The sequence below is a fragment of the Penaeus monodon genome, chromosome 6 (genome assembly GCF_015228065.2).
Source record: "Penaeus monodon isolate SGIC_2016 chromosome 6, NSTDA_Pmon_1, whole genome shotgun sequence".
Lineage (NCBI taxonomy): Eukaryota > Metazoa > Arthropoda > Malacostraca > Decapoda > Penaeidae > Penaeus > Penaeus monodon.
The window spans coordinates 46,825,202-46,840,201 of NC_051391.1; the positions used below are offsets into that span (position 1 = coordinate 46,825,202).

Genomic DNA, 15,000 nt, shown 5'->3' on the forward strand with positions numbered 1-15,000 from the left:
TTATTTGGACACGCGGGTGAGAGGCACCTGTGTACGTGGAAGCCCCTGGGTGACTGTTTTGGTGTGGACATACGTGCTTCATCCTCCTCATCTCATAATAATTCTGATCTGTTTTATGTTTTTCTAAAGTTTTTCGTTTACTCTCACTTTTAAACCCCCCATTTTTCGCTATTCGTCTGATTCCCTTTCTTCTTGTTCTCCTTCTCTCCAAGGGCTCTCTCTTTTCTCTGCTTTGACTGACGTTCGTTCACTTCCAGCTCCGTCCTTTCCTCCCCCACTCGCCCTCTCGCTTACGACTATCTCGCTCTCCCTTTCTCTCTTTTGTATTCTCTTTATTTTCTCTCATTATTTTCTGTCTGCCTCTTTCTTTCTTTCTTTCTTTAATTCTCTCTCTCTCTCTCTCTCTCTCTCTCTCTCTCTTTCTCCTTCCTTCGCTCAGTCTCTCTCTCTCTCCCTCCTCTTCTCTCCCTCTTCCCCCTTTCCCCCCCCTCCTCCCCTCCCCCCCTCTCCTCCTCTCTCTTCTTCTCTCCCTCTCCCCCTCTCTCTCTCTCTCTCTCTTTTCCCTCTCCCTCCTCCCTTCCTTCCCTCCCTCCCTTTCCCTATCTCTCCTCCCCTCCCTCTTCTCCCTCTCCTTGTCTTCTTCTTCGTCTCTCCTCAATTTTTTTCTCTCCTCTCCCTTTTCTTCCTTCCGTCCCTTCCCCCCCCTTTTGTTGTCTTTGTTGTCTGTTCTGTCTGTCTTCTTCTTTTTTTCTTCTCTTCTTTTTTTTCTTCCTCTTCTCTTCTCCTTCTCTCCTTTTTCCTTCTTTCTTTCTTCCTTCTTCTTCTCTTCTTTTCTGCTTCTTCCCCCTCTTTCTCTTTCTCCCTCCCCTTTCTCCTTCCTTTCCTTCCTCTTTCTCTTTCTTTTTCCCTCTTTTTTCTTTTTCTTTTTCTCTCCCCTCCCCCCCTTTCTCTTTTTCTTTTTCCCTCCCCACCCTCTCCTTCCTCCCTTTTTCCCCTCCTCTCTCCTCTTTCTCTCTCTCTCTCCCCTTTTTTCTTCCCCCTTTTTTTCCTTTTCTTTTTCCTCTTCATTTTTTCCCCCGCCCCTCCCTCCTCAGCTCCCTTGAACAGATAGGCCTAGCCTTTGGTGGCGTATGTGCGCAGGAAAGAAATTTGTTCGCGGTAAGAGAGAAAAAAAAAAAAACCAGGGACAAGAAAGAAATATTCTTCTCCCTTAATCACAGATATATATATATATATATAACTTTTTTGAGTTTTCGAGATCTTTCCATGCAGTTACGTAGCAGAAGGGAGGAAATTTCGAGAATGCGTAGGCGTTGGCGAGTGCGCTGCGTAGGTAGGCGGCGGCTCGTGGTAGGCCTAGCCAGAGGGCGGCGGTTGTGATGGGGGGGGGGGGGCGAGGCAGGAGGAATAGGGGGGGGATGGTGAGTGACGGCTAGGCTATTACGCAGTTCTCCTTCGCTGCCTCCTACTCCTCTTCCTCCTCCTCTTTCTTCTTCTTCCTAGTTGGTTCCCGGATTTCCCGAATGGATTGCTCGTATGGTTTCCCGCCTTTTTTGGGGAAAATCCGTTCGTTGATTTTCCCGCCGTAATTTGTTTTGTTTGTCTTTTTTTATTGTTTGTCTTGGATGTTATTTATCGTCGTTGGGACTCTCCGGGCAGGGAGGGGAATATGGAAGTGTTAACGGAAAATGTAGCTGTTGGCAACTCAATCTATTGTTGCCGTCTCGTGTAAATATGCGACGTAATTTTGGCTAGAGAAGTGTAGTATCTCTGAATTTATTGCCGAGAGTAAATTTTGAGGATTTACTCTGGCTATTTGAATTGATATTTTGTTTTAGGAATGCTTGTATGAATGCATTGTGTGCGCGCGTGCGTGCATGCATGTATGTGCTTGCGTGCATGCGTGCGTGGTGCCTGCGTGTGTATGTGTATGGTTGCGTTTGTACGAGGGTTATGCATGCTCCTGTACCACCACGTAGCCATTAATGTATGGTACAGTTAAAATGGCGGCTGATTGCGGTTTTGGCGTCGCATTCTTTTCGCCCGCTTAGGCTTATCGGTCTGTTTTCGTCGACGGGTGCGCTCACGGTGGGAATAATGAAATGCCTTAATATATCTTCATTCGCGGTCGTAAAACCCAGATAACGCCGCCAGAGATAAGAAGATACTGCACGGTTCAGGTGGAACGGACTGCCGTGCCGCGCCTCCACGTCGTACATTCCAACCGAAAATTCCGGCTCGCGTTTTTTGCAACCAGGAAGCCCACCGAGCAAAGGTCCCCCACGAAAGGGCCCGCCATCTCGCGTTTTCGCCCCAGACATAACGCAGTACGGAGCGGACGAGGCGCAGTTTGTTGTGGCTGCGCGGCCTGTGACGTGTTTGTGGGTCAGAGCCATTGATCTGGCGTGGCAGCTCTGGCGGGGCGCGGGAGGCGTCGTCGCGCACCTGGCAGCGCCGTCCGTTCGCTTCACACACCCACGCTCGTAACGTGTCACCGAACGATTTACAATCCATCTTTCATTCATAAAAAGTGATGTACACTTCTTTCGGTGCGAGGTTGTATGGTGGGGTGGGTGGGTCGGAGGCAAAGTGTGTGTGGGATGGGGAGGGGTGTTTTAGTAGAGTTTTGGCGGCGTTTGACGGAATCTGCAATTCCCCAGGCAGACAGATTTGAATAAATCATTTTTTATCTTCCAAAAATTTGTGTACAAGCTGCTCACGCCGGCTTCAGTTCGCGAGCGGTGCAGATGGGGTGTTGTGCCCCGATTGCGCCCTGCATTGTTCGATGCAGCGGGCCGTGTGTGCATCGGGCGCAGAACTTTAACTTGGACTCTTTATTATCGTCTGCAAATCTCTGTCGTATTATGCACGGTTGTGCTGTGGGTTAATTGTGCAATAAATTCGTCGCCATCGGGGAAATTATAGTTATTAGAGCCATTAGGATTAGATTTTTTTTTTTCATAACGTTGATTCTTTTGTTTACATATTATATAACGTCTTTCCGCTCTTCCCCGGGCCTTCTACTTTCCCGCCTTCCTCACCCTCGTGATAAGTCGGTTGAATTTCGCTCCCCCCCCCCCCCTCTCTCTCTCTCTCTCTCTCTCTCCCTCTCTCTCTCTCTCCTCTCTCTCTCTCTCTCTCTCTCTCTCTCTCTCTCTCTCTCTCTCTCGCTCTCCCTCACTCCCTCTCTCCTCTCCCTTCTCCCCTCTCCCTTTCCTCTCTCCTCACCCTTTCCTCTCTCCTCCCTCCTCCCTCTTCTCCCGTTCTCTCCCCTCGATGCCGCCACCGCCGTTCTCCGTCTACGCATCCCCGGGACAAGTTCTAACATCTGCCCCCAACCCCCCTCCCCTTCCCCCTCGGCCTCCCTCTCTCTCGCCGGGACATCGTGTATGGGCCGGACCCGCTCTCGCCCTCCCCCTCTGTGTGGCGTACCTGTTCTGTTCGCTGAAGTCGACGCCGCCGTTGCCGCCGCCGCCACCACCACCACCACCACCACCGCCGCCGCCGACTTAAAGCTGCTGGCGTGTTGTACTGTATGCGCGGAGGGCGGGGTGAGGGAGGGGAGGGAGGAGGGGAGGAGGAGGAGGAGGAGTAGTAGTAGGAGTACACGTGCTGCGTCTGGAGTCCCTTCTCGAAGGTCTTTTGTAATAGCAGTAGTACGGCGTGGTATAATGGGCCCCTCGGATGGTGTATGCATTGCGTGATTATATGAATTACGTTGTTTCGAGTTTGTTGTGGGGCGTAATTATTATTATTGGCTTAACGCGAGGACACGCACGACGCTCACGCACGCGCGCGGATGCAACCCTTAATGTCTGTCTGTCTCTCTTTGCCGTTAGTTCTGTCTCCTTTTCTCTTTATGTTTTTGACTTTGTCCCTGTCTTTGCTCTTCTCTCTCTCTCTCTCTCTCTCTCTCTCTCTCTCTCTCTCTCTCTCTCTCTCTCTCTCTCTCTCTCTCTCTCCTCTCTCCTCTATCTCTCTCTCTCCCTACTCTCTCTCTCTCCTACTCTCCTCTCTCTCACCTCTCCTCTCCTTTCTCTCCACTCTCTCTCCTCTCCTCTCCTCCTACTCTCTCTCTCTCCTACTCTCTTCTCCTCCTCTCTCTCTCTCTCTCCTCTCTCTCTCCTACCTCTCTCCTCTCCTCTCTCCTCCTCTCTCCTCTCCTACTCCTCCCTCCTCCCTCCCCCTCCCTCTCCTTCCTCCCTCCTCCCTCCCTCCCCCCCCTCCCTCCCTCCCTCCCTCCCTCCTCTCTCCCCCCCCTCTCTCTCTCTCTCTCTCTCTCTCTCTCTCTCTCTCTCTCTCTCTCTCTCTCTCCTCTCTCTCTCCCCTCTCTCTCCCTCCCTCCCCTCTCCCTTCCCTTCCCTTCCCTTCCCTTCCTTCCCTTCCCTTCCCTTCCCTTCCCTTTCCTTCCTTCCTTCCTTCCTTCTTCCTTCTCTTCTCTTCCTTCTCTTCCTCTCCTTCCTTCTCTTCTCTTCTCTTCTCTTCTCTTCTCTTCTCTTCTCTTCTCTTCTCTTCTCTTCTTTTCTTCTCTTCCCTTCCCCCCATCGTGCACAGACATAAGAGGGCCTCTCCCATCGTCCCTTGTGCCGTATGCATGGAGCCTTCATGTGTCCATGTTAGAATGTTATCGGCAGTTTTTCAGTGCCAAGTGCTTAGGAAGGCGGCCTGTTTCTCCTTTTTCCTGGATTGGCACACAGGATGAGAACAAGATGAGAGAAGAATATGATGAGGTTGAGGAGGATGGGGGATGGGGATGGGGATGGGGATGGGGATGGGGATGGAGATGGAGATGGAGATGGAGATGGAGATGGAGATGGAGATGGGGATGAGGATGAGGATGAGGATGAGTATGAGTATGAGTATGAGTATGAGTATGAGTATGAGTATGAATATGAGGATGAGGATGAAAATGAGAATGAGAATGAGAATGAGAATGAGAATGAGAATGAGAATGAGAATGAGAATGAGAATGAGAATGAGAATGAGAATGAGAATGAGAATGAGAATGTGGATGGGGATGGGGATGGGGATGGGGTAACAGTGTTAGGTTAGGTAGTGGTGATGATATGATGACAGTCTTATGATATGATTATGATATGATATGATATGATGATGATATGATGGAGAAGGAGGAAGGGATGTTGAAGGTGGCAATATGTCAGTGAAATTAATTGAGCAGATGCTGTTTTTTTTTTAAATTATTGTATGTGTGTATTGGACAGAAGCCGGGGAAGGAAATGCATTTTTTTTCAAGTTTTGTGTTCTGGAAATTGAACTGAACGACTTATTTTTAAGATTTGAAATGAATATCTGATTATTATCTGTTTTGTAGATTTTCCTTTTCTTTTCTTCTTATTTTTGTTAGCAGTAGTAGTAGTATTTCTATTATTTATTATCACCATCATCATCATTATTTCTATTATTGCCATCATGATTTTCCACAGACCAAAAAATTACTATTATATAAGTCATATGCACCTCACCCTTGTACCATATTCCTCATCGCAACTTGAACCGAGACAGTAGACCATTTTTTTCCTAATTGCTCTCTTCTCCCTCCTGCAGACGATGAAGAAGAAGTACTTTGTGCTGCGGCGCGAGACGGGGCCCGACAGCCCCGCCCGCCTCGAGTACTATGATTCGGAGAAGAAATTCAAGGCGGGAGCCCAGCCCAAGAAGTGAGTGCGGCGGCCGGGGTGTGAGTGAGTGTGTGTGTGAGTGAGTGGGTGGGTGGGTGGGTGAGTGATAGTGAGTGGTGGTGTGGTGGGTGGGTGGGGGTGGGGGTGGGTGGTGGGTGGTGGAGTGGGGTGGGTGGGTGAGTGTGAGTGAGTGAGTGAGTTGAGTGAGGTGAGTGATGTGAGTGGGTGGGTTGAGTGGAGTTGATGATGATGTGGAGTGAGTGGTAGTAGTATGTGAGTGATGTGGGTGGTGTGGTGTGGTATGAGTGATGTGAGTGATGGTGGGGTGAGTGAGTGAGTGAGTGAGTGACTGGAGTGGGTGAGTCGGATGGACGTGAGTGAGTGATGCTGAGTGAGTGGTGAGTGGTCGGGTGAGGTGAACGTGAGTGAGTGAGGGAGTGAGTGGGTGAGTGAGTGAGTGAGTGGGTGGGTGAGTGAGTGGGTGGGTGGTGGTGGGTGGGTGGGTGGGTGGGTGGAGTGAGTGAGGTGAGTGGGTGGGTGGGTGGTGGGTGGGTGGGTGAGTGAGTGAGTGAGTGAGTGGGTGGGTGAGTGAGTGAGTGGGTGGGTGAGTGAGTGAGTGAGTGGGTGGGTGGGTGGGTGGGTGAGTGAGTGAGTGAGTGAGTGGGTGGGTGGGTGGGTGGGTGGGTGGGTGAGTGAGTGAGTGAGTGAGTGAGTGAGTGAGTGAGTGGTGGGTGGGTGGGTGGGTGGGTGGGTGGGTGAGTGAGTGAGTGAGTGGTGGGTGGGTGGGTGGGTGAGTGAGTGAGTGAGTGAGTGAGTGAGTGAGTGAGTGAGTGGGTGAGTGAGGATGTATGAGTTTGGTTGAGTGAGGAGTGGTGAGTTAGTTGAGAGAAGGGAGAGAGAGAGAGAGAGAGAGAGAGAGAGTGTGTGTGTGTGTATGTGTGTGTGTTTGTGTGTGTGTGTGTGTGTGTGTGAGTCTGTGTCTGTGTCTGTGTCTGTGTCTGTGTCTGTGAATGAGTGAGATTTGTTTTTGTATTTAGTGTTTTTGATTTATAGAATTCATATTTATCAATTGATTTCAAATTTAGCGTGAAAAAGGGCTTACTCTCTTTTATTTAATAATTAATTTTCTTTTAAAGTCAGACAATTGGTTAGAGATTTGATATTCCTATTTGTTTGTTGTATTTAATGTGTTCATGGGAGTGTGTAGCAGTTAGTGTTTTTTGACATATTATTATTACTTTATACACACCTATCAATTATTTTTTTTATCGGTCATTACTCTCAGTAAGTGAAGCATTTAAATTTCGTGTAGTATCTATCGGCTAGAATCAAATTTGTCTTTGAAGTTATATTTTTGCTTGAAATTAGACTCGTAATGCATTGCGGTTCTGGCGGGTTGATGTTATTCTCTGAAGAATTTACATAGGCCTAGGTGATGTGTGAATTTGCCAAGTTTTCTGTTGTTTCTTTGCTTCTTTTTAAGAGCGGTCCTAGACATTAAATGAAATCGTAGTGTTATCATGTACAGATTCTCTAACAGGGCGGTACGTTATTTATTGTAGCCTTAATAACATGGAACGTTAATTAATGTATCTCTTAATAACAATGGACACGTATCTAATTCACGCATCTCTGCATAACACGGAACGTTAATTAACGCATCCTCCCTCCGCGCACCGCCACCCTGCAGACCCATCATCCTGCGCACGTGCTTTAGCATCAACCGCAAGAAGGACCCGAAGCACAGCCACGTGATCGCCCTCTACACCAACCACGACTCGGTGAGCATGGCCGCCGAGTCCGAGGCCGAACTGAACGACTGGCTGGGATTCCTGCACCACCACATGCACCAGGCCGTGGCGGGCAGCGACGGCCAGTCCAGGAAGCTCTATGGTATGTGTCACGGGGTGGTGGGTGGAAGGGGTGAGGGGGGGAGGGACCGGGTGGGGAGGGGGTGAGGGAAGGGGTGGGGTGAGGGGTGAGGGGTTGAGGTTGGGGGGTAAAGGGGTGAGGGAAGGGGGGTGAGGGGGGTGAGGGAAGGGGAGGGGTGAGGGGTAAGGGGTTGAGGGAAGGGGTGGAGAGAGGGTGAGGGAAGAGGGTAAGGGGGTAGGGGTGAGGAGGGGTAAGGGGTAAGGGAAGGGGGTGGGGTAGGGGGGAAGGGGTAGGGAGGGGAGGGGTGGGCGGGGTAGGGATAAGGGGTTAAAGAGGCAAGTAGTCCTTTGTATTGTTTGGTTTTGTTATTGTTCTAGTTCTAGTTTGTACAGTTTTGTTTGCGTTATTTTATTATCTGCATTTCTTGTCTTTTTATTACTTTTCGTTGTTCTTATTTTTTATTTTCCTTATTTTTCTTATTCTTATTTTTTTCTTCTTTATTCCTAATCACGTATTTATTCCCATTTATTACATATTCTCATTAGTTCCTACAGTTATTACTCGTTATAATTCTTACTATTATTACTTTTATTCCAATTCTTGCTACATGCACAAACGCTCTCACTCGCTCTCACTATTCCTCTGTTCCTTCCCCTCTTTTCTCCACTCGCCTCCCCTCCCTTCTTTTCTCCTTCCCTCTCTTCCCCCTCTCTTCCCTTCCCTCTCTTCCCCTCTCTCTTTCCCCTCCCCTCTTCTTTCCCCCCCTCTCTTCTTCTCTCTTTCTCTTCTCCCTCTCTTCTCTCTCTCTCTCCTCCCTCCTCTCTCTTCTCTCTCTCTTCTCTCTCTCCTCCCTCTCTCTCTCTCCCTCCTCTCCCTCTCTCCTCTCCCTCTCTCTCCTCTCCCCTCTCTCTTTCTCCTCTTTCCCTCTTTCCTTCTTCCTCTCTCTCCTCCCCTCCTCTGTTCTATCTTCCCTTCCTCTATTCTCTTCGTGTCCTGCTTCTCTCATCTCTTTCCTCTTTCCCCTCACTTTCTCTTATTTTCTGCTCTTTTCTCTTCTTCTATCTCTCTTACTCTCCTTCTATCTCTCGAGTGATCCATGACGATATACCTGCCTTTATCTCTTATTTCTATTTCGATACATCTTCTTCATTCCCTCTATATATATCATTATTTATCCTTTCATTTTTTATTTTATTTATACTCTAATCAACACCAACCCCATCACCCCACACCTCACACGGGACTACAGAAACTCTCAATCCATTATATTCAAGAGTGAGTCACAACATACATCCTTATAATAATATTATTATTACCTATAGTTATATAACTAAAAATAGATCCATTAATACACAAACGGAGCACAGAGAAACACTCCAACACACACACATACAGAACAACATACATACATACACATACAACACAATACACACACACACACACACATACAGACACACACATACAGACACACACATACAGACACACACATACAGACACACACATACAGACACACACATACAGACACACACATACAGACACACACATACAGACACACACATACAGACACACACATACAGACACATGTATACACATGTATACACATGTATACACATGTATACACATGTATACACATCAACACATGTATACACATGTACACACATACACACACACACACACACACACACACACACACACACACACACACACACACACACACCACACACACAACACACACACATCATTCCACACACAACACACACTACACACACACATACTCACACACATACACACACACATAACATGCACATGTACACGCACATTACACACACACATCATAACACAACACATGTACACACCACCATACACGCAACAATACACACACCACACAACTACACGCACCACGTACACCCACACACACACCCACACGCACACGACACACACACGACACGCACACGCACACGCACACGCACACCACATACCAATGCACACACATAATACAGAATATTACTACAACTAATATATTAAATAATTAATACATTTACATACATTTAACTATTATAATATTAATACATATTAATATACATTACACTACTATTACAACATACATATTTACATACATACATATATCAAATTACATAATTATACTATATTATAATATCAAACATTATATATATTATATATATTTATATATATATATATATATTTATATATATATAATATATATATATTTATATATTATATGTTTATATATGTTTATATAGTTTATATTATGTTTATATATATTTATATATATTTAATATATTTATATATATTGTTATATTTTATAATTATATATATTTATATATATATATATATATTTATATATATATTTATATATATTTTATAATTTATATATATTATATATTTATAATATATATATATTTATATAATATATATATATATATATATATATATATTATATATATATATATATATATATATATATATATATATATATATATATATATATATATACATACACACACACATATACACATATATATGTATATAGATTATACAGACATGCATATATGTATGTATGTATTTTATATATTTCTTTATTTATGCCACGCTTGTTATACAGTTTGTGTAGTTTTATGTATTCATAATATTTTCCCCTATATGCTTCCAAACAGAGCACGTGTGGATGGTGGAGATCTTGCCCAGAAGCCTTGGCAGCAGTAAAGGGATCACGGGGGAGTATCACATCTGTCTGACTTACAAGTCAATTGCTCTCGTGCGGGTAGGAGAAAGTCAGAAGAAAATTGAGTTCCCGGTAAGTACACTCTGCAAAAGGTGTAAATTGAATTTTGGATTTTTAAATATTTTTAGTGTATTTATTAAAAAAAGATATATTTATTTATTTTTAAAAGTTTTATTGAACATGGTATTGCAGGGATAATTTGTTCACTAATATTGTTTTGTGAAATGTCTGTACATACAGATAACCTCACAAGTGCTAAGCCACCTAGCAGTTAATTAGTCAACCTTGTAACCTCACCAGATTTAACCTTTGCTTGAATGTTTAGGATATACATATATATTTGTTTTTGTAATTTTTGTAGAATATGTATATTTTTTCTAAATGAAATATCACTGTATATCCCCATTAAATGATTTTAAAACCAATCTCCTTTTCACACTGCAGTTAAACAGCATCCGGCGTTGTGGCCACACAGGCTCTTTCTTCTTCCTGGGACTGGGGAGGTCAGCGGTCACTGGCGCAGGAGATATATGGATGCTAACGGAAGATGCTGTCATTGCTGAAAATATGCATGGTATTATTCGCAGGTAAGAAGGGCTGAGTTTGTGATTTGCTGCAGATTTCAGACTTGGGGGGGGAGTGGGGCCATGGGAAGCCTATCATAAGTTATTGGTGAATACCACCCTTGTTTTGTATTATGTTGGATGCTTAACCTCGTCCAGGAGCACTCAATTTCTCTGTCTAATGTGGTGTTGCATGTATGTAATATTGATATAACTGGACCCTTGAAAAATGTGAGGGAAAGGCAAGGAAAGTCACCTTGGATACAGTAGGGGTTGTTAAATTTGTAGATATTTGTTGTTCATGAAATTTTGAATATACTTTTTGGATACACTGTTACTTAATATATTGATAAATAATTTTATTTTGTAAAGAAAGAAAGAAAAAAAAAAACCTCTTAAAAGCATCTTTTTCCCAATTTTTAGAGCAATGCATGCTCCTTGTAACAACATGAGTGAAGACCCAGTGTCCCGGGAACGAACCCAGTCAATGTCAAATCAACGTTCATTTGACAGTAAGGAAGACATATTTTGTATGTATACTGTTTTAGCATCTGGATTCCTGTTCTCAATGATATAATTCAATATTGCTATATTTGACCCTGTCCAATATGACTTAATTTCAATACTGACAAGTTTTTGTTTCATTAAGTTGGAGATTTCCATCACACATTTTCTAATTTTCCATGCATTGCAGGTAGTGGGCAGTGCCTGACGCGTGGACGATGTGGCAGCATGCCCTCCCGGAGTCGCACAAGTAGTGAAGGATCTATGCAGACTGGGCCTAACAAGCTTCCACCAAACTGCAGTCATCAAATGGACGGCCCACACCCGGGATCTCTGTGTCTTCACCCCATCACTCGGCCTAAATCAATGTACTCCTCATCTCTCTCCTCGTCATGCTCTCCGCCTTGTGCTTCTGCTTTGTTCAGGTATTTGTATGTGGCCTGCAGGTGACCCACCCAAGTAAAATATATTTATTGAATACTTCTCACTTTTGAGTTTCAACCAGTGGAATTAAATAAACAATTGTTTTATCTTTCTGGTAAGAACAAAGTATTACCAGTAATAATTGTAAGGAGAAATTCACTCATTATAAATTTATATTACAATATAATTTAATTGCTAGGCATCTCATATTGTTATTAGAAAATTATCTGTGTCAGTTTTACCAATGTACTAACCATTTTCTGGTAATAAATGTTAAAGAGGTCCTCTAATTTTGGTATATAGTCACTTAAATTTCTGTGCCTAATTGCTCACATATCCTATATATTTTCATAAAAAGTTATGATGCTCCCCCTAACATAAAAAACCTTTGCTAATGATTATTGTGGTGTTGGAAGAAATAACATAACTGGAAGGCTGCAACGTAGGTTTCTGAGAAGCAATGTTCATTTTTTGAAGGTTGGGTCGCTCTCAGGGCACTTCTGGCTGTGTGTGTGACCTGCTTCTAATGCCTTGTCATTGTGTTTGCTTGACCATAGAGAAGGACAAGAAGTGTTAGCTAGAGATCTGAGTCCTAGATTTTCTGAAAGTTTACCAGTTATGATTGTCATTATTGATGTATGAGTAATGCAAAATGGGTTAGGATTTCCAGATGTTAGCTAACACTGACCTGTTGGTGTTGGTCTTTTGTCTTCACATTCCCATTAACTGCACATTCACACACTAACTGCTTGTTACCAAATCTAACATGATTCCTAATAAAAATTTTACTCGAAGATCTTCATGCATATAATCCACCGTCAGTTCAATCCTGCTTGCCTCATGGGTCTTCAAACTAAGTGAACACCATGGTGTGTAGATGCCAGTGTGTAGGATAGAGCTGACTGTAGATGATATGAACATGTTTCCTAATTGAAATTTACTTGTAAATATTCTGTTAGGAAAAGTTTTGCACCATGTTGATGTAAAAGGTATCCCTTTCACAACAGCATATAATTTTTGGGATTATTATCTAGTATGTGTAACTGCGTGAAGTTATGTTGGGTATGAGATCACTTGCATATACTTTTATTTTAACGGAAGACTATTATATTTATGTATAAGTTTATTTTTAAAAGAAAGTTTTGGAAAGACATTCATAGAAAATGTATGAAAGAATGTTTGATGATTTGACTGTATGAGATATATCACATTTAATATAATTCCAATGCAGACAAAATGTCAAAATGTTGAATACATATCATGCAATGTAGAATTATCTGTTCTCTTTCTTACCTTTTCTAAGTTTGCCACAGTGAACTCTTTTCAAGGAATTCACTCTAATAATTACTTGTAACACATTACTGTTTTAGCTTAAGCATGTCACTTTTTATGAAGATAATACTTACACATAATAGGAGTATAATTTTCAGAAAATAAGTGTTGATTGCTGGTGATAGTTGCATGTTTTATAGGAATATGTTGATTTTACTGTGAATATATGTGGATTCTGGTTGTTGGGCTGCCAAACTGTTCCTGTATTTTGTTAGGTAGATTAATTTATCTCTTAAGAAAAAAGTGTGTTTTCTGTATTTTATTTTTTTTTTTAAAAGTATCTATTTTATCTACATTGGAGTTTGTCCTTTTGCTTGGTTATAGTCAGTGTTCATATACATATTTATTTAAGAATTTAAAAAATGTTATGCTCTGTCACACATTCTCCAGAGAATGATCATAGAATGTTGCAGAAAAAAGAGAATCCATATGAATTTAGATGTTTTTTTGTGATATAATGTATGTAGATATATTTCTCTGTTCCTCCATTGGTATGGATATTTTGGGTAAAGTGCTGTATACTTAGATTGGGTTAACAAACTCCATTGTAGAGAGAAAGTACAGTCAGTGCTAAAAATGTTAATGAAAGGGTTACTCTCACATTTTTTAAAAGCACAAGTTGGTGTTTTAACAAATTTCTCAAATTCCTTCATCTAGCAGTAAGGTTTTGGCTTTGAGATTAAGGATTCTGTAAGTTGGGTATAATTAATGCTTCTTTAATTGTAGATATTCCTCTATATTTTGTTATTTAATGGTACAGTATTTTCCAAGAAAGGTAACCTACTGAATATAAACTGCAGCTACTGTAAACATCCATTACTCTTATCACATAGATAAAGATGCTGATTTCTTGAAAAATGATTTTCAGTCCCAGCTCAAGTGAGTCCATGGAGTCAACTGCATCTGTAGAGGACTTTGATGGCCTGCATTCTCACACTCCGGAAACTGCTGTAGATAACTCCAGTATGTGTGAATGTTTTTTGTTGTTGTTGATCAACTGTATTTAGTTTTTGTCTCATGTGTTTTTAAGTTTGCCATGTAATGTTGATCCTTTAGGTGCTTAGGAAGGTAGAAAATTACTTTAGGAAGAAACTTGTATTGGATATATTTGTGTATTCTTTTCAGGTGAAAGTTCATTTTATATCTTAGGCATTAAAAAAACTCAATTAAAATTTTTGGTTTTAGCTCATTATCAACTTATCTGAAAATGAAAACGTAATCAATTAGAGTAAATCAGAAAGAAAGAATTTTGATCTGTACATGCATCTTTGGAGCTTAGCTTTGCCAATGTTGACTTATATTTTGTTAATTGTTATTTGGCTTCATGTCTGTGTTTGCTGTAGTGTTAAAAGTCTGCAGTGTTGATTAGGATGGTCTCCTTTGAATTTTAGATGGTGAGGAGGATTATATGCCAATGGAGGCTGGCTTGGAGAGCAACATGAGCCAGCATCGGGACCATCCACAGCCACCCTTCTCCCTCCCCATTGGCAGCACGCGGAGTTATGTTCATTCCTTAAGCAAAGGTCTGGTGTTCTCTTCTGTTTTGATCAAAATATAATTTCTACTCTTGAGATAATATGCTTATCAGATTTTTCTTCTTTTCTTCTTTTTTCATAACACTGTAAGAGATACTGACCTTTTTTTCTTTTCTTTCTCTCCCGTTAGGTCTCATCTCTCCTGTAAGTGGTAGCAGCACGGAAGGTCCATGCCTCTCATCTCCTCAAGATCAGTACTTGGAGATGTTAAGCCCCCTAGAGCGTACACAAGAAGGCCTATTTGGCTCAGTGTCAGAAAGGTCAGCATATCTGTGCATGGACCGTACCCCCAATCAGCCTTCAGGAAGTTCAGGTCCCGAAAACTCTGGGTACTTGTCCATGGCGCCGCTCAATTCCCCTGGATCATCCCTCCCGGCCTGGCAATCACA

At 42.7% G+C, this 15,000-nt stretch overlaps 1 protein-coding gene across 32 annotated transcripts in view; it reads left to right on the top strand.

Annotated features, from left to right (window-relative positions):
- LOC119574596 (insulin receptor substrate 1-B-like) overlaps positions 1-15,000 on the top strand; it is a 127,713-nt gene that overhangs the window by 102,554 nt on the left and 10,159 nt on the right. For 10 of the 32 annotated variants that reach the window (XM_037921911.1, XM_037921914.1, XM_037921920.1 and 7 more), the window contains 9 exons: positions 5,566-5,678; positions 7,330-7,532; positions 10,187-10,326; positions 10,699-10,841; positions 11,241-11,347; positions 11,512-11,689; positions 13,945-14,039; positions 14,468-14,599; positions 14,742-15,000. The exon at positions 14,742-15,000 is cut by the window's right edge and continues 13 nt beyond it. In XM_037921911.1, coding sequence (XP_037777839.1) covers positions 5,566-5,678; positions 7,330-7,532; positions 10,187-10,326; positions 10,699-10,841; positions 11,241-11,347; positions 11,512-11,689; positions 13,945-14,039; positions 14,468-14,599; positions 14,742-15,000 — 1,370 coding nt within the window. Of the gene's footprint in view, positions 1-5,565; positions 5,679-7,329; positions 7,533-10,174; positions 10,327-10,698; positions 10,842-11,240; positions 11,348-11,511; positions 11,747-13,944; positions 14,040-14,467; positions 14,600-14,741 lie in introns of all 32 variants that reach the window. The other 22 variants (XM_037921898.1, XM_037921906.1, XM_037921901.1 and 19 more) reach the window with 6 other exon arrangements.